The sequence below is a fragment of the Rhinolophus sinicus genome, chromosome 16 (genome assembly GCF_057876585.1).
Source record: "Rhinolophus sinicus isolate RSI-liver-muscle chromosome 16, RSI-T2T, whole genome shotgun sequence".
Lineage (NCBI taxonomy): Eukaryota > Metazoa > Chordata > Mammalia > Chiroptera > Rhinolophidae > Rhinolophus > Rhinolophus sinicus.
The window spans coordinates 25,367,368-25,386,765 of record NC_142516.1 but is presented as its reverse complement, the minus strand read 5'-3'; the positions used below and the strand labels follow the sequence as shown (position 1 = coordinate 25,386,765).

General features: G+C 36.7%; 1 protein-coding gene across 3 annotated transcripts in view; it reads left to right on the top strand.

Annotated features, from left to right (window-relative positions):
• The first annotated feature begins 3,705 nt into the window (after positions 1 to 3,705).
• Positions 3,706 to 19,398, top strand: part of SMC2 (structural maintenance of chromosomes 2) — a 57,754-nt gene continuing 42,061 nt past the window's right edge. The window contains exons 1-9 of one of the 3 annotated variants that reach the window (XM_074330779.2): positions 3,706 to 3,882; positions 4,754 to 4,986; positions 5,575 to 5,724; positions 7,708 to 7,830; positions 8,946 to 8,984; positions 11,717 to 11,827; positions 12,015 to 12,059; positions 13,434 to 13,667; positions 14,483 to 14,632. In XM_074330779.2, coding sequence (XP_074186880.2) covers positions 4,819 to 4,986; positions 5,575 to 5,724; positions 7,708 to 7,830; positions 8,946 to 8,984; positions 11,717 to 11,827; positions 12,015 to 12,059; positions 13,434 to 13,667; positions 14,483 to 14,632 — 1,020 coding nt within the window. In that variant the 5' untranslated portion in view covers positions 3,706 to 3,882; positions 4,754 to 4,818. The remainder of the gene's footprint in view (positions 3,883 to 4,753; positions 4,987 to 5,574; positions 5,725 to 7,707; positions 7,831 to 8,945; positions 8,985 to 11,716; positions 11,828 to 12,014; positions 12,060 to 13,433; positions 13,668 to 14,482; positions 14,633 to 19,398) is intronic. The other 2 variants (XM_019729260.3, XM_074330780.2) reach the window with 2 other exon arrangements.

Here is a 19,398-nt window from a genome sequence, read left to right as displayed (position 1 = left end):
GACAGGGAAAACAATGAAATGAGAAGAACACTTGAGAAAGAGGAGCCAATAATCATCAGCAGAAAGGAAGGGGTGTGGTAAAGCAAAAGAGAGAGAGATGAGATGAGTAGCTTTGACTGTTTACCAGCACAGAAGTGATAAAAGTCAAGGAGGGTTGGAAAAACTGAAAGAACAAATATGAAATAAGAAAAGACTGGATTTTATAAGTAGTGAGTGAAAATGTTTTCTTAAGAGCTACCAGTTCTCTCTCTCTCTCTCTCTCCCCTCCCCTGTCTTTTAGGAAAGCTACTTTGAATGTGGAATATGAGATCTGAAAGAAAGGCTTGGCAGGAGCAAAACAAAGACCACTGATGTTCTTCATAAAAAGTACATGAGAAGACCTCCTCCAACATGGTTGACTGAACTTCCTTTATAAACTCATAGACATCCTGGGTAAAATATAATTATTCTTATGTAAAATATATACCAAGCTCAATAATAAAAACAACAAGCAGGAAAATCTTAGTGCCAGAAACAAATTGAAAATTTGAACAGCAGAAACTGATGCCATGGCAACCCTCCAACATTTTATAGTTGGCTATAGGGCTTAAGGGCCAGTAGCTGGGTTTTAACACTCAAGCACAAGACCTTGAGCTTCAGTGAGGCAGAGGAGCTGGAGCTAGGCCTTTAGGTAAAACCTGGAGCCTTAAAAGAAATACCTGTCATCGGGACTGGAAAAACTCCACCTATACTACTCTGGGAAAGAAGCAAAAAAGTTTGTTCTTTGCCTGGAGCTTTGGATAGGGAGAAAAAACAAAAGGTACCTGTGAGAAATCAAAACCTGAGGCTTGCAAAATTACAATAGCTGCATAACTGAGGAACCACAAACAAATAATCATTTACCAAGCCTCCAGGATCTTTATGAGCCATAGAACTCTGGCAGAAACAAGTACTGTAACTGTTCTGAAAAGACTCTTTCACAACTTGGCATAAAAGACTCTCATAAACAACCCCATCCCTGGAAAGCACCACAGGAGGAAATAAATCACCATGAGTAAAAGTCAGCAAATGTTGTAAACAATAAAGTTAGTAACTCAAAAGCTGGAAATAATAGAAGTTCCCTAAAGAGAAAAATAAAGATATTTATCTTGATTAAAGAGGCAAAATAATAGAAATAATAGAAAGATAGGTGGATTTCGCAAAGAACCAAACAAAACATGTAATGTTGAAAACATATTATCATTGAAATGAAAATGAATGGGCCTAACCAGATCCCATAGGTGAATGAATATAATCACCTCTTTTTCTATTCCTCCTTTTAAATGATGCTCAGCTTCATTTCTTTACAAGTTTGTCAGGTTATACTCAGTGTATTCAGAATGTGCTGCTACTCAATACAATTTTACAATATGAACTTCCTGTAATTATGAATTCATCCCATTGAACCCAAAATTTATCTATCAAAAATGAATCAACCTTTTCTTATTCTCCAGTGGAATCCTATTATTATTATTATTTTCTTCTGTCATAAGCCCTAGGGAGAGAGGATTCACCCAGGTTCCTAGAAGAGCTACTTTAGGACTCCAAAATTAGAAAAGTGATCCATGGATAGAGGGTCCTTCCCAATGCCCTCAAAGAGGAGAAAACCAAATCTTTTTACTGTTTCCCGCTTTGACTTTAATGATATCCTTGCTGGTGTTGCTGCAATGCACGTAAGGACTGAGATGCCACTAGCCTGCCAGAGTTGAAACTTTCAAGTTTTTGATCCATGGTGATAAAACAAGAACAATGCTCTATTTATACTACATCTACCTTACAGTCTATCTTTACTTCTAGTCCTTACCTCTCCAAAGTAAGGGGAGGGGTATCAGTGGCTTTGTGCCTTGGTCTTCTCCACTTCCCTGTGATCTCAGGAGGCAGAGTTGTAAGTCAGCCACTTGTGATTTCTCCAAGTCCATCTGTACTAACAGTTCCTTAGTGTTTCCGGCATGCACTAAAACTGATATAGATCTCTCCCTTTATAGGCAATTTTCATCTTAATAAATACTTTTAGTGGGAGTAGTTAGATGTATATATTTTTATAATTACCCAGAAGTCTTTATCCAGCAAAAAGTGAATTTGCATGTTTTCATCCATTTATCTTAAATATATCACTTAGCTATTAACCTATTAAATAAGTGCAAAATATGTTTTAACATGTATTTTCACCCCAAAGAAAGGTTTGTTTCACAACTTAATAAAATCCACATTAGAGTTTGTTGGCAAATTAAAATTCTTTATCCAGTGATGAAGGGGACATGGCTAAAAATAAATGTGTTATATTAAAATTAAATAGAATCAGTACAAGTGAACAGCTGTGGCGTGTAGGGGATGCAGGAATCAAGGTAGACAAAAATAACTGCTTAACTGAATGGATGTTAGGCCTGTGATGACTGACATTACGGGAGGGGATAGGGATGAGGTATGAGAGTAAATAAACGGATTCTTAAACAAACAAAAACCCCACATAATTTAGTCTCTCAGGTAGAGAAAGAATGTCAGAACATTGGCCCGTTCTCGGTAGTGTAGGACTGGTGTCCAATACCGCAAACCTATTCCGGGGCCAAGAACGGAACCTTGAACGCGGCCTAAAATATCATACATACTGCGAGCACCATCCTTCTATACCTAACCTAGGTTAGCACCAGTGCTCTTTGAGGCTAAGCTCTTAACTCAGTAATCTGAACGTGGAAAGAGCAACGCACACTAATACACGGGATCTGTTATTAGCACTGGATTCCGTACTTGAAGAGGACTATGAAATATTTAAGAGTACGCACTCTGGAACAAATCCCAGCTTCTCAACTTAACTGCTTGCAATAAGTTGCCTAACCTTTGTGACTCAGTTTGCTCATGTGTAAAATAAGAACAGTATTGCGGATTTCAAAGTGTTGCTACGAGGATTTTTAAAAGCCCTTGAAACCCACACTGGCACACAGCACTCAGGAAATAGTAGCTGTCGTAAGGTGTTCCCTCCAAAACTCGCTCAAATGTTAGTTCTGCCATTGCTGAGGATTATACATCTTTTCGGTATAAGGAGAGGAACGCCTGATTTGCCCAGCACGTACCACCCGCCCCACACAATTTCTCCTCTGGTCCGCACAGCACTTGGCAGCTAGTGTCCCCGTCCGACCCCGACGGGGACACTTGAGATGACACGGCCCGCCAGGAGTCGAAGCCGGCGAGAGGGGAGCCAGAGTCCTCAGAAGGCCGGCGCTCCCTTAACCCCACAAAGGTTCAGATTCCATTTCTGAGGAATCTAAGCCAACCCAGGGAGATGCTGAAGCTTCCGGCCTCCCTGCCGCCGTCACTCGGAGACGACAGCAAAACACACCACCGAGGCCCGCCAGGCCCGCGAGAAGGCGGGGACTCCAGGACGCGGCCCGCAGCGTGATGAGACCTGAGGCGGAGGGAGGCCGGCGAAGCGCGAGGACCCGAGGCTGAGGTGCCGGGCTGTCCGACGTGTGCCGGATGCGGATCTCAAAATATGCCGCCGGCCCCTTTAGTCCTCAGGACCGAGCCCTCGCATCCCCGAAGCTGCCATTGTCGTGACCCTTTGTCCTATCTCCCTGCCACTTTCATTGTTCGATGGGAGGGAAAAATGGAACCCTGTAAGTCAGGCATCTCCTAGGCAGCAGCCAATGAACTAGGCAGTGGAGGTGGGGTCCTTCGCTCGCGCCGAAATTCAAAGGTATAAATATTTCCGGCCTTATGCAGAGCGGAGAGCGAATGTTGTAGCTGCAATGGTGGGGTTTGCTCCATAGTGCCCGACGCCGGGCAAGGTGGCCCGCTCTCCGCCCTTGTAACTAAGAAGAGCTTTTGGGGGACCTCAAGCCTAGGTGGCCGGACACAGCGGTGAGGCGGGTGCGTGCGCGCGGCTGGTTGGGCCTAGCCTGGCATTCCTGGCGGGAGATGGGGGCAGGGAGACGGGGTCGGGGAGGGGATAGTAGCAAGAAGGGAAGGAATTCATACTAAAATTAGTCCTAAAGGGTTCCTGGCAGAATGGCTAGTTCCTATGCAGCCTCGGAGGGCGAGGAAATGTTGACAGTAAGGCCTGGTGAGGCGAAGGAACAGCCTGAGTGAAAGCAAGAGGCTGGAGAATGGTATTCGTGTGTTTATTAAATAGTTACTGACACCACCCTAATCTCCCCCAAACCCCCGCACGCCCTCAACTCAGGCACTGGTTGGGCATACAGCGGTGGACGTAGGCGAAGATCTGTAAGGAACTTAATTTACGATAGGTTGGATAGACGATAAATAAGGACTGTTTAGTGTCAGCTTTAAGTTCAACGAAGGAAAATAGCAGAGTAAGGGAGTGGGTAGAGGTGCTCTTTATATAGGGAAGTCAGGAAGGATTGCAGTTAACGTGACGTTTGGGCAACGACATGAGTGTAGTAAAGGAGAGTGAGCCATGCCGGTATCCGGGAGAAGGACATTATGGGCAAAGGGACTAGCATGTGAAATAAAAAGTAGACCGTTAGCTGGAGTATTATAACGGCGGAAGTTAAGCTGGTAAAGTAGTTGAATTAATGGGTTAATTAACTCCCAGATATCACTCACTCTTGTATGTTTTTAAGTTGGAGAAAGATAATCTTTACATCAGAGAAAGTAGCTTGGCATGGCAAGTAGCTGTTTTATTTTTATTGAGCTGTCGTTCTTATGTTTTAGTCTCTTAAATTCTCTATGATTCCAGGTTTACATTACACTTATGTTTTATTATTTCTGTTTTGTACAGAACTGTTTTGTGGCCTGTTTGATTCCTAGCAAACAAAGGTTTACCTGTCCAAGTCAATAGTGAAAATGCATATTAAGTCAATTATTCTTGAAGGATTCAAGTCCTATGCTCAAAGGACTGAAGTCAATGGTTTTGACCCCCTCTTCAATGCTATCACTGGTTTAAATGGCAGTGGGAAATCCAACATATTGGACTCCATCTGCTTTTTGCTGGGCATCTCCAACCTGTCTCAGGTAAGGTGTAAACTTCCTGATGGACGGGAATTTAAGTTTGGGGAACCTAAAGGGAATTCTTAGTGAAGTCGGAAACTTGCCAATATTTACATTTTTTACTTTATGTAAATTATACCTCACTGCAGTCTTTTAAATGTAGGTATTATTAAGGTGAGAAAATAGAAACTTAAATGGGTTGCCTAAGGTTCATCTTCTTATCACATTTGGAGCAACACTCAAACTCAGGCATTCTTACTTTAAGGCAGTCTCATTCCAGAGTCTGTACCCTCCCCCCATTATAATGCCTTTTCAGGATCTACTAATGGGAATGGATGAATAATGAAATTCTTAGATACTGTCTACCCTTAAATCTTTTAAATGAACTTTTATTAAGAAACGAATAGAAAACAATTCAATTCATGGTTGAGAAAGTCCTCTGGAAAAAGGCATTCATTTCAGGTTGCCCATTTTCCTTGCCTGTGAATGCAACTGCCTCTCCTTGGGGACTTGATGGATGATACTACATGGGTGGCTTTCCAACAGCAGGAAACCTTCCTAGTGCCATTTTGTGCAATATAGGGTTTTGTAACTGATAAACTTTTCTTTTAGGTTCGGGCTTCTAATTTACAAGATTTAGTTTACAAAAATGGGCAGGCCGGTATTACCAAAGCCTCAGTCTCAATCACCTTTGACAATTCTGACAAAAAACAAAGTCCTTTAGGATTTGAGGCCCATGATGAAATTACAGTAACAAGGCAGGTGAGTGGCTACTAAATATTTGAATATTTGGATACCTAAGAACTTGCATGGATGATTTTTTTTTTTTTTTTTTTGTGCTATTACTTTGCTGAAGAAAGTTTATGAGCAAAATTGATGCATTAAATACTGACTAGATTCCTTAAGAATATCTTTCTTATGTTAAAATTTTGATCATGCAAATTTTACCCTTTACTAAGAGGATTGAAAGGGACCTAAAAAATCATCTGTTAGCATAAGAACTCAACTATGCTTAAATCTTGAACTATATGTGAATCTTGTACGCTGGAACACTTAACGGTACTTGGGTTCTTGCTATCTTCTTAGGTAACTCCTTCTGCTTTTGGACATGTCTAATTAGAAAATTTTTTCTATAAACTGAGCCAAAGTGCTGTCATCAAGTTTTACACATTAATCCTTGTTCTCTTGAGAGCACCAAAAGCAAATCTGATTTATTCCGTATTTCAATATGTAAGCATTCTGTAAGACTAAATATTCTAGGCCACATCTGTCTAGGTCTTTCAATTGATGTTTAATTGTTTCTAGTTCCTTCCCTTGTCTGATCACATTGAATATGATTTACTCCAGTTCTTTGTTTGTTTATTTTTTCATTACTATTATTATTTTTTAATGTATGGCACTTCAAATTCCATACCAGAATTGGTCTAGTTAAGTAAGGATTAAGCAAAATTGTCATTTCTTTCACTTTAGGTACTCTACTTCTGTTTTCTCAATATGATACTGGAGAGTTCACAATACCTTATGAATTTGTATCTGACTTACTTAAAATCTCACTAATTCTTTTCATGTGTGCTATTAGCCAAGTTACTGCCATTTCTGTACGTAAGCAGTTTTTTTGAAACTAATGCATTTGTCCCTTAAAATCTTTTTTCTTATAGTCAGACAATGTTTTCAGTTTGTCTAAGTTTTATTTTTAAAAATTCTAACTCCCATTTACTCCCCATCTTAGCATATGTAACTTACAGATTTCCCTCTCTATTTTAATAAAAGCCTCTGGTAAAAAACAAAGCAAGCAAACATTGACTAGGTTCTGTGTCATTGAGCATCCTTCAAATAATCACCCTTTAGGAATTTTCCATAAGTCTGCTACTAATCTACCTAAAAATCTCTGTCCTCGTGTGGTCCATATGCCTGTATCCACCAAAATTTTGTTACAAAGACTTTGTCAAATTACTTATGGGTATATTAAGTCTGTTCAAATATATTAATATATGATTTATTAGTCTGATAATCATGTCTGGAAAAGAAATGAATTAACATTTATTCAATATTAAGTGCTTGATGTATACTGGGCATTCTTGAATGCACTGGAAAATACAGACAGAAAGAAGGATGAGAAACAGATCTTGGTTTTAATGACCTCAAAATATGAGTAAGAGTCATACTCAATAAGTGACAATGCAAGTGCTATATAGTAGCGTGTAAACAAGCTGGTGTCTGATATAAGTTGCCCTTAATGAAGCTCTGTGATTACTTGTTCAAGTATTCACAACTCGTGTCTTAATCCCTTTTAGAATCTTGTCAAGGACTGATATCGAACTGCTGGTCTTTAGTTTTTAGTATCTGATTTCTGTTTTTTGGGAATGGAAAGGTGGAGAAAAAGGGGTTAACCTGAGTGGAAACATTGCAGAAAGAAGGTGATCAGGGATAGAAAATAGTTTTGCACATACTTGGAAACAAAGCTAGACGTGACCTTAGAGACTCAGTCCCAATTCAGGGACCTTAAGAGACTGTGCAAAGTTACATAACTAGTTAGTAAAAGTTTTTAAATTGGAAGCCAATTGTCCTGACTGAATCTTGTATCCTTTTTGACCATGTCACACTTCCTCCACTGTTTGTTTACTCAGGATTGGGTTTACTGTTAGTTGAACAGAACAAACGTTAAGATAATGTATTTGGGAATTTATCACCTTAGCTCAAGATATGTGTATTTATTTATATCTTTTAAAATACTTCCTTTTTTAGGTGGTTATTGGTGGCAGAAATAAATATTTAATTAATGGAGTAAATGCAAACAATACCAGAGTACAGGACCTGTTTTGTTCTGTTGGCCTTAATGTTAACAACCCTCACTTTCTCATCATGCAGGTAATTTTGTTTGTGATTCTTGTATCTGTTTGGTAATGGTGACATCTTTTTGACATCATTTATTTTTTAAGTTATAGTAGGTGAAGGGCTTCTTTTTGGGTTTTCCATGTTTTTGTGTGCTATTATGTTGGTGTTTGGGCACCTGTTAAATGTGGGTTAAGTTATTTGTACTGATGTATTCTAACATGTTGTATACATTTGCATTTTGAAGAACATCGAGAAGTAATTTTCCTTGACTTTTACTTTGTTACTAGAAAAACAATATGTACTCAGTGTAAAAAAATTTTTTTTAAGTATTTTCGTAGTATATTCTTTTAAAGTATTCGATTGAAGTATTGCATTATTTCAAACAAATTTTAAATAATTTTCTTCTTTAAAAACTTATTCAAATGAAAAATAACAATGGCTAATGTTATCTTTCCCTTACATTATCTCACTTGACCCATCCAGCTGTACTTTGAGAAAGTCACAGCAAGGACATTGGCAGGATCCTGATGGGACCAAAATAAAATAATTTTCCCTCCATCACAGCCTCAAAGCTGGAAATTTATGCTTCAAATGAAACTAAATGTTCAGTAATATGATTTTCTGCGAGTTGAGTAGCAGTTTTTTGAGGGGATTTATTTGCCTTTTTTGGTAATGAATTTGATGATTTTCTTGCCTTGAAAGAAGACATTTTACTATTCTGTTTGAGGCCGGGAAGTATGCAGTTTATTTCTAGAAATGATCTTGGAGGAATATAAAAAAAAAAGGTCAAGAAATGTTTAATAATTATGCTAAAATGTACTGATAACACCTATCTGTTTTAGAATTGGATGCTTCTACATCATTAGTATTAACTAGTAGAGAAATATGGTCTGAGTTAGCGTTGTAGTATTTAGTAACTTGTTATTTGTATCACTGATAAGTAAGAAAGCGAAGAGCAAAATTCTAGAATTATGAGATGCTTTCAGTCTCAAATAAAAGAAACATCTTTTCATGTAGATAGAAGAAACAACTACCAAAAGATTGGTATATTAGGATACAATAGCTTCAGTGTAGATAAACATGTATGTCTTTTGGTTACCCTTCCTGTAATTTGTTATCATTATAGTAAGTTTGTCATTTATTTTCAGGGCCGAATCACAAAAGTATTGAATATGAAACCTCCAGAGGTAAGCGTACTACTTAGCTTCAGTAGAAATAGTAATAATAGATACTGTTTCAATCTTCTAAGTAACCAATTTTTTTTAACATAATTGCTTCCTTATTGAAATTCTTGGAAACATTTATCTAAGAATGATTAGTAAAGAAAGAGGGGTTTTGTTTGTTTTGTTTTGTTTTTTAATATTTGACATTGTACCCAATATTTTTTATTTTTAGTTTTGTAACATAACCCTTCTGCGCGTTAATTTTATCATCCATAAATTGGAGTCAGTAATGCTAGCTTCAGGTCTGTTCTGAGGATTAAATGAGAATATATAAGAAAAAGCATAGGACATTGTTAAGCAGATTTTTTAAATTATTTTTTTTAATTTAAATATAATTGACATAGTTTCAGGTGTACAAAATAATTCAGTATATGTATATACGAATATTGTAAAATAATCACAATAAATCTAGTTAACATCACCACACAGTTCCAAAATTTTTTTTCTCGTGATTAAGAACTTTTAATATTTACTCTCAACAATTTTCAAATGTAAAATACAGTATTAACTATAGTCGCTATACTATACATTACATTCGCATGACTTATTTATTTCATTTTATAACTGGAAGTTTATACCTTTTGACTACAGATTTCACCTACCTCCAAACCCCCTCTTCTGGCAACCACTAGTCTGTTCTCTTTATGAGTCTGGTTTTGTTTTCTTTTTGAGAAAAAATGTAAGTGAGATTACACGATATTTGTCTTTCACTGTCTGACTTATTTTGTTTAGTATAATGCCCTCAAGGTCCATCCATGTTGTCGCAAATGGCAGGACTTCCTTCTTTTTTTATGGCTGAATTATATTCTTTTGTATAGATACATAGACACACCTCAGAGATATTGCGGGTTTGGTTCCAGACCACCACAATAAACTGAATCATAATTTTTTTGCCTGTGGAAGGTCTTGCCTTCATTTTATAAAACACACAACATCTGTGAAGTGCAATACAGCAACGCGCAGTGAAATGAGATTTGCATGTATACCACATTTTCATTATGTATTTATCCATCAGTGGACACTTAGGTTGTTCACATATCTTGGCTATTGTAAATAATGATGCAGTGAACATGGGGCTGCGGATATTTTTTCAAGTTTGTGTCTGTTTCCTTTGGATAAATATCCAGAAATGGAATTGCTGGATTATATGGTAGTTCTGTTTTTATTATTTTGAGGAACCTCCAAACTAGGGGCTGCACCAATTTACATTCCCAACCAACAGTGCACGAGGGTTTCCTTTTCTCCACATCTGGGCCAGTACTTGCTATTTATTGTCTTTTTGATAATAGCCAGTCTAACAGGTGTGAGATATCTGCTTGTGGTTATGGTTTGCATTTTCCTGATGACTAGTGATGTTGAGCACCTTTTCACATGAAAAGTACCTGTTGGCCATCTGTATGTCTTCTGTAGGAAAATGTCTGCTCCCATTCTTTGCACATTTTTTTAATTGGATTCTTTGTTTTTTTCTATTGAGTTCTTTATGGTTTACAGATATTTTCTCCCATTCTGTAGGATTGTCTTTTCATTGTTTTGATGGTTTCCTTTGCTCTGCAGAAGATTTTTTAATTTGATGTAGTTCCACTTGTTGATTTTTTGCTTTTGTTGTGTTTGCTTTTAGTGTCAAATCAAAAAAACATCATGATGGATGTCAAGGAGCTTATTGCCTGTGTTTTCCATTAGAAGTTTTATGTGCCCCATATTAAAGGAAATTATGATTGTATAAAGCAGCCTTTCTCAACCAGTGTTTCTTGTTAGTTAAACCCTTATAGAAAAAGATTTGAATGAAATTAATTCATTACATACAATGGATTTCTTAGGGCATTGAGTCTTAATTTTCTCTTGGAGCCCCCTCGAGAAGAGTTGATATGAAAGAATGAATCTTTTGCAGAGAACTTAGGCTTTTTAGTTATTCCTTTCCATTGAGAAGAGCTAATAAGATGGATAATTGATAATATCGGTCTAGTTAGAATGTTGGGCATACTTATTTAAACCTGTCAAATAAATAGAAATCAAAGTGGTTTTCAGAGAAATAATCCTCTTGAGATAGGGATTGATGATGAATAGAGGCTTCTGAAAAGGAGTTGCTGGCAAAATTGCCCTTCTTATAAAATTAAAATTGATTAATATTTGCCTTTTTTAAAGTGCCTTTGACATGAATTATTTTAATTCTCAACAATACTGTGAGATATTATCAGTGCTCTGTCAATGAAGAAACTGAGGCACAGAGAAAATTAAGTTTTTGCTCAAGTTATTGAAGCATGTGCTGTAGTTGAGTTGCAGATATTATGCCATGCTTCATCCTTGTAGGCACAGAATGACTAACATCTTACTTGGGACAATTTTAAGTAGAAACTTCTAAAATGAAAGTGAATGGTGTTAGCCTTTACTTCTTTTAGACTTAATGTTTGAAGGAGAAGAGGAATAAGGAATTGCTGGCTTCAATTTTAAAAGAAATGTGTTCTGGAACCTTAGTATAACAAAGTTTCATGTTAGAATTGGAGTGAGGGCAGAAATGTTTCTTGAATGTTATGGTTATGGCTAATACATGTATTTTTGTGTACTTTAATGTTCCATTTGGGCCATTATTTGGGTCAGTTGCTTAGTGAGATCAAGGCTTTAAATGATATACTTAATGTAAATTCCAATGAGACTCATTGTCTTGGATTCTTAAAACATTAATGCAATTGTCTTTCTAGATTTTGTCCATGATAGAAGAAGCAGCTGGAACCAGGATGTATGAATACAAAAAAATAGCTGCCCAGAAAACTATAGAAAAAAAGGAGGCTAAGCTGAAAGAAATTAAGACGGTAATTAAATTACCAAATTTATATAAGACATTTTTAGAGGAGAGTAATTTTGCATTTAAAGTTTCTCTGCTATAAAGAGGGAAATCCCCACCCCACAGTTCAGTTTTCCATAGTCTTCCATGCTACTTTTTAAATTTTTCAGTAGTAGTTTACATACTGAAAAATTTGATTTTCCTTTGTTTTCCAGATACTTGAAGAAGAGATTACTCCAACCATTCAAAAATTAAAAGAGGTATATACTGTATATGTGAGGACAGCTGCTAGGATGCCTCTCACAATTGGTGATGTATCCATGATCATACATATAGGGATGAAATGTGTACCACTTCCTAGGAATTATTATCTGGGATGAGATAAAGAGTTAGTCGGTACCCCATACTCAGGCTTCTGCTCGTAAAGGACATGTATTTCATATCTATTAAGTCATAATGATTTTGGAAATTCCTCTTAATAATCTCAGATAATAATATGCCAGATTTTAATACTTTATGGAAGAGAAGTAAGTCTAGATTTTTTTGGATGATTAGAATTAAACAGAACAACATTTCTTAAAGATGCAGCACTTTTAGTAACCCTTGCTGGTAGAGTGACTACTTCTACGATACTAGGAGCTATCACTACAATTACTGCTGTTAAAGCAATTGGTAAGTGAAAGGTATTAAAACAGATAATTAGGTTTTCGTGATAATCTTTGCAGCTTCTGTTATAATATTTCAGTGAAAGAATGCATTAATAGCACATTGTTTTTAAAGTTATACATTTAGGAATTTATTAAGTTCTTATTAAAATTTGATACTTGTCAAAGCCATCTTCTGAATCCATACAATAGCAGAAGTGTTGGGAAACCTGAAAAAATGTCATCTTGAAGGTGCCCCCTTTGTATGCATGATTTAGTAAATAGTAGATCATGAGTTTAAATCTAGGTTTCATACATTAATTTGCCAAATTCTAAGTCTGACAACATGAACAGGTCATTAAACTACTCTGAATTTGTTTCTTTATCCGCTAATTGGGAATTCTCATTGTTACTGTGTCTAGCCCAGCGAGTCTTTATAGGAATCAGGTTTAGTAATGTGTGAGTAAATGCTCATAAATAGATACATGAGTGGTTGTTGGGTAGGCAGTTTGTAATATATACTTTGTACTATGCCTTTTTATATAAGGCGCTTGAGCATCTGCAGACTTTGGTATCCACAGGCAGCTCTGGAACCAATACCCCACGGATACAGAGGGATGACTACTATTACAAAATACATTTAGTAGTGTATCATGGGTGTTTGCATAGGTTGCATTTATAGACTTCTTACTACCCCCAGTCTAAGAACTTATATCCACATTTCTGTGTTAATCCCAACTGCCTGATTATAATATATATTAGAAGGAACAGCCACATATGATTCAGTAGAGATAGTATAATGCTATCTAAAAAGCCAGAGTTCTGATGTTATTTGAAGTTGTCTAAAATTTATAATCCATGATCACTTAGTCCAAGACAAAATCTATATGTAATGGGAAATTTTATGCATGTTGCTGTCATTTGATTCTTTCCAAACTTGTTTAAAAATATGTATTTTGAGATATGCTTTGTTGGTGATTTCTCTTTCAGGAAAGATCTTCCTACTTGGAATACCAAAAAGTTATGAGGGAAATAGAACACTTGAGTCGTTTATATATTGCTTATCAGTTTTTGCTTGCTGAAGATACAAAAGAACGCTCAGCTGAGGAATTCAAAGAAATGCAGGATAAAATTGTGAAGCTTCAAGAGGAGTTGTCTGAGAATGATAAAAAAATAAAAGTACTTACCCATGAAATAGAAGAGTTGGAAAAAAGAAAAGATAAGGTCAGACATATGTATTAGAATAGATAATATCCTCTGTGAAGAAAAATATTACATTGTATACAATAACAAGGGGTCAGTGTGCATTGTTTTGCATATTGATTTACTTTTTTTTTTTTTTTTTTAAGATTTTATTGGGGAAGGGGAACAGGACTTTATTGGGGAACAGGGTGTACTTCCAGGACTTTTTTCCAAGTCAAGTTGTTGTCCTTTCAATCTCAGTTGTGGAGGGTTCTGTTCAGCTTCAAGTTGTTGTTCTTTTAGTCTTAGTTGTGGAGGGCGCAGCTCAGCTCCAGGTCCAGTTGCCGTTGCTAGTTGCAGGGAGCATAGCCCACCATCCCTTGCAGGAGTCGAACCGGCAACCTTGTGGTTGAGAGGACACGCTGCAACCAACTGAGCCATCCGGGAGCTCAGCGGCAGCTCAGCTCAAGGTGCCATGTTCAATTTTAGTTGCAGGGGGCGCTGCGCACCATCCCTTGCGGGACTCGAGGAATTGAACTGGCAACTGTGTGGTTGAGAGCCCACGCTCCAACCAACAACTGAGCCATCCAGGAGACAGCTCAGCTCAAGGTGCCGTGTTCAATACTGGCAATGTGGTTGAGAGCCCACTGGCCCATGTGGGAATCGAACCGGCAGCCTTCGGAGTTAGGAGCACGGAGCTCTAACTGCCTGAGCCACCGGGCCGGCCCTTGATTTGTTAATCTTAAAGTATGACAAAGTATCTTACAAAAATAAAATAATTCATATAGAAATTATACAAGAAAATGACAATGAACAAATTTAAGTATGTTGATTGAATTGAGTACATTTGATTATAGGAAACTGGAGGGATACTCCGATCTTTAGAAGATGCTCTTACAGAAGCTCAGCGAGTTAATACTAAATCTCAAAGTGCCTTTGATCTCAAGAAGAAAAATCTGACAAGTGAAGAGAACAAACGCAAAGAACTGGAAAAAAATATGATTGAGGTAAGCAAATAAACCTAATTTCATTTCACTAGTAATACATTTATCCTTTTCTATTCATATTTATTGAGTGTCTGCTATGGACCAAGTATAGTTGTTTGAGCTGTGTATATAGTGAAGGACAAAATGACAAATGGACAAAATGCCTTGTGGGTCTTCAGTCCAATGAGGGAAATGATAAAGGAAAAAAAATAAATGAAATGTATAGCAGGTTATACGATGGTAACTGACGTGGAGAAAAAAATAAAGCAGGGGAGAAGGTGAGTATAGGAGAGAGGGGAGCGTTTTGGTCCTTTAAATCAGGTAGCCATTGAAGCTTTCATTGAGAGGGTGATATTTCATTAAAGATCTAAAGAAGGTCAAAGAACCATGTAGATAAATTGGGAGGCTGTGGGGGAAGATGGTCCAGGCAAGAGAACAGGAATTGCCTCAGTGCCAAGAGTTTTGGAAAAGCAAAGACATCAGTGTGATTGGTTAGCAGTAAACTAAGTAGTAGGAAAGCAGAAAAGTAATGGAATCTAGGGTCACATGTGCTTTTATAAGACAGTGAAGGATGTTGACCTTTATTCCAAGTGACATGGGAAGCCACTGGAGTTGATTGAGCAGAAGTTTAACTTTTTTTGCTTTAATAGGACTAATCTTGTTTGTTTGTTTGTTTGTTTAATTTTTAATTACAGTTGACATACAATGTTACCGGGTTTCCCCGAAAATAAGACCTAGCTGGATAATCAGCTCTAATGCGTATTTTGAAGCAAAAATTAATATAAGACCCGGTCTTATATTATATAAGATCTTATAAAAGACCCAGTATTATATTATATTATGACCCGGTATATTATATTATATTATATTATATTATATTATATTATATTATGTTTTATATTACATTACATTGTATCCGGTATTATATTATACTATTTCCGGTATTGTATGATATGATATGCAGTATTATATTCCATTATATCCGAAGACCTGGTCTTATATTACAGTAAAATAAGACTGGGTCTTATGTTATAGTAAAATTAATTTTTGCTCCAAAAGACGCATTAGAGCCGATTGTCCATCTAGGTCTTATTTTCAGGGAAACGGTGTATTAGTTTCAGGTGTATAGCATAGTCATTATACATTTATATAACTTACAAAGTGTTCACCCCGATAAGTCTAGAACCCATCTGACACCATAGGTAGTTACTAAAATATTATAGATTATTCCCTTTGCTGTAGTTTACATCACTGTCACTATTTTTTTATGACTGCCAGTTTGTGCTACTTAATCCCTTCACCTTTTTCACCAATCCCAAACCCCTCTGACAACCATGAATTTGTTCTCTGTATAAGTTTGTTTTGTTTCATTTGTGTTGTTTTTCAGATTCTATATGTAAGTGAAATCATATGGTATTTGTCTTCTCTGACTTATTTCACTTAGCATAATATCTTCTAGGTCCATCCATATTGTCGCACATGGCAAAATTTTGTTCTTTTTTATACCTGAATAGTACTCCATTATATGTATGTACCACCTCTTACTTGTTCATCTATCAATGGACATTTAGGTTGCTTCCATATCTTGGCTATCGTAAATAATGCTGCAGTGAACATAGGAGTGAGTATCTTTTCAAATTAGTGTTTTGGGGTGTTTTTTTTTGATAAATACCCAGAAGTCAAATTGCTGGGTCATATGGTAGTTGTATTTTTAACATTTTGAAACCTCCATACTGTTTTTTCTATAGTGATGCACCAGTTTACAGTCCTGCCAAAACTGCATAAGGGTTCCCTTTTCTCCACGTCCTCGCCAACACTTGTTTTTGATTTATTGATGATAGTCATTCTGACAGATATGAGGTGATAACTCATTGTGGTTTTAATTTGCATTTCCCTGATGATTAGCGATGTTGAGCATCTTTTCATATATAGTAGACATCTGTATGTTCTCTTTGGAGAAATGTCTATTCAGGTCCTCTGCCCATGTTTTAATCGGATTGTTTGTTTTTTCTTCTGTTAAGTTGTGTGAGTTCTTTATGTTTTTTGGATGTTGATCCTTTTTGGATGTATCATTGGCGAACATCTTCTCCCATTCAGTAAGTTGTCCTTTTGTTCTGTTGTTTTCCTTCACTGTGCAAAACCTTTTGTTTGATATAGTTCCATTTGTTTATTTCTTTTTTTATTTCCCATGCCCAAGGAGACATCCAAAAAAAATACTACTAAGAGCAATATCAGAGTTTGTTGCTGATGTTTTCTTCTAGGAGTTTTATAGTTTTGGGTCTTACATTTGTCTTTAATCCATTTTGAGTTTATTCATGTATATGGTGTAAGAAAGTAATCTAATTTCTTTGTTTTCGCATTTATCTGTTCAATTTTCCCAACACCATTTATAGAAGAGACTGTCTTTACCCTATTGCAAATTCTTGCCTCATCTGTCATAAATGAGTTGACCGTATACGAATGGATTTCTTTCTGGGCTCTCAGTTCTGTTTCATTGCTCTATGCATCTCTTTGTATACCAGTACCATGATGTTTTGATTACTATCCTTGTAGTACCCTGTTTCCCCGAAAATAAGACCTAGCCAGACAATCAGTTCTAATGTGTCTTTTGGAGCAAAAATTAATGTAAGACCCGGTCTTATAGTAAAATAAGTCTTATAGTAAAATGTCTTATAGTAAAATAAGACCGGGTCTTACATTAATTTTTGCTCCAGAAGACGCATTAGAGCTAATTGTCTGGCTGGGTCTTATTTTTGGAGAAACACAGTATGCCAGGGGTGCCAAAAGAATGTATAAAAGTGGACACTTGGGTCATTGTTGCTCAAGCGGTAGTTTGCCGTAATAAAAATGTCTGGATGATGATGGTCACTACTTTGAGCACTTCTTGTAATTGCAGAAGTCAAACGTGAGTTTTATTCATCTTTTGTTACTGGTATATATTGAGTATTACAATTTTAATAGTTTTTCTTTCTTAAAATGTGCATACATTTTTTTGGCACCCTCTGGAGTGTAGATACCTCCACCTTTGTTATTCTTTCTCAAGATTGCTTTGGCTATTCGTTGTCTTTTGTGGTTCCACATAAATTTTAAGATTATTTGTTCTAGTTCTGTGAAAAATGCTATCGGTATTTTTATAGCAATTGCATTGAATCTGTAGATTGCTTTGGGTAGTACGGACATTTTTAACAATGTTAATTCTTTCTATCCATGAGCACAGTATATCTTTCCATTTATTTGTATCTTCTGTTTCTTTCTTCAGTGTGTCATAGTTTTCTAAGTACCGCTCTTTTATCTCCTTGGTTAAATTAATTCCTAGCTTTTTGTTTTGTTTTGTTTATGATGCAGTTGTAAATGGGATTGTGTTCTTAATTTCTCTTTCTGATAGTTCGTTATTGGTGTATAAAATGCAACCAATATTCTGAAGACTAATTTTGTATCCTGCTATTTTACTGAATTCATTATCTGTTCTAATTATTTTTTGGTGGAATCTTTAGAGTTTTCTATAGTATGTCATCTGCAAATAATAACAGTTTTATTTCTTTCCAGTTTTGATGCGTTTTATTTCTTTTTCTTGACTGAATGCTCTGGCTAGGACTTCCAATACTTTTATTCAACAAAGTGGTGAGACGAAGCACTCTTGTCTGGTTCCTGATCTTAGAAGAAAAGCTTTCAGCTTTTCACCATGTTAGCTGTGGGTTTGTCATATATGTGGCCTTAATTATGTTGAGGTATATTCTCTGTATCCCCACTTTTCTGTGAGTTTTTATCATAAATGGATATTGGATTATGTGACATGCTTTTGCTGCATCTGTTGATATGATTGCATGATTTTTATCCTTCATTTTGTTTGTGTGGTGTATCTTGTTAATTGATTTGTGGACATTGAAACATCCTGCATCCAGCATCCAGGAATAAATCCCACTTAATCGTGGTATATAATCTTTTTAATGTATTGCTGACTTGAGTTTACTGATATTTTATTGTGGATTTTTGCATCTGTATTCATCCGGGATATTGGCCTATGATTTTCTTTTTTTCTTTGGTAGTATCTTTGTCTGGTTTTGGTTATCAGTAATACTGGTCTCATAAAATGAGTTTGGAAGCCTTCCCTCCTCAGTTTTTTGAAATAGTTTGCGAAGGATAGGTAGTATTCTTTGAATGTTTGGGAAAATTTACCTGTGAAACCATCTGGTCCAGGACTTTTGCAAGTTTTTAATTACTGATTCTATTCTGTTAGTAGTTATCAGTCTGTTCAGAACTTCTGTTTCTTCCAGATTTAAACCTGAAAGATTATGTTTCTAGGAATTTATCCATTACTTACAGGGTGTCTGATTTGCTGACATGTAATTGTTTGTAGTATTTTCTTATAATCCTTTGTATTTTTGTGGTGTCAGTTGGGACATGTTTCTTTGTCTCCTTCTTTTGGCTGCCTCCCTGTGTTTTTGCATATTAGTGTAGGTAAATCTGCTATGTCTCCCAATCTTGGCAGAGTGGCCCTATGTATTGGGTGTCCTATGGGATACAGTGGCTGGTCACCTGAGCTGGGTACTGCAGGGGTATCCTTTGTGTGGTTGTTGTGCCTTCCTATTGTAGTTCAGCCTTGATTGCTATTGGCATGTCAGTGGGTGGGATTGACCCTCAGGCTGATAGTCTGTGAGGGCTGGCCATGATTACAGCAGACGAGCTGTTGTACAGGAGCTGAGCCACAGAGCAGAAGTCACTTTAGCAGGGCTCTAATGCCAGCTGAGTCTGCCCTTCAGGTGTGTTGTTTGTGGAGCTGGTTGGGT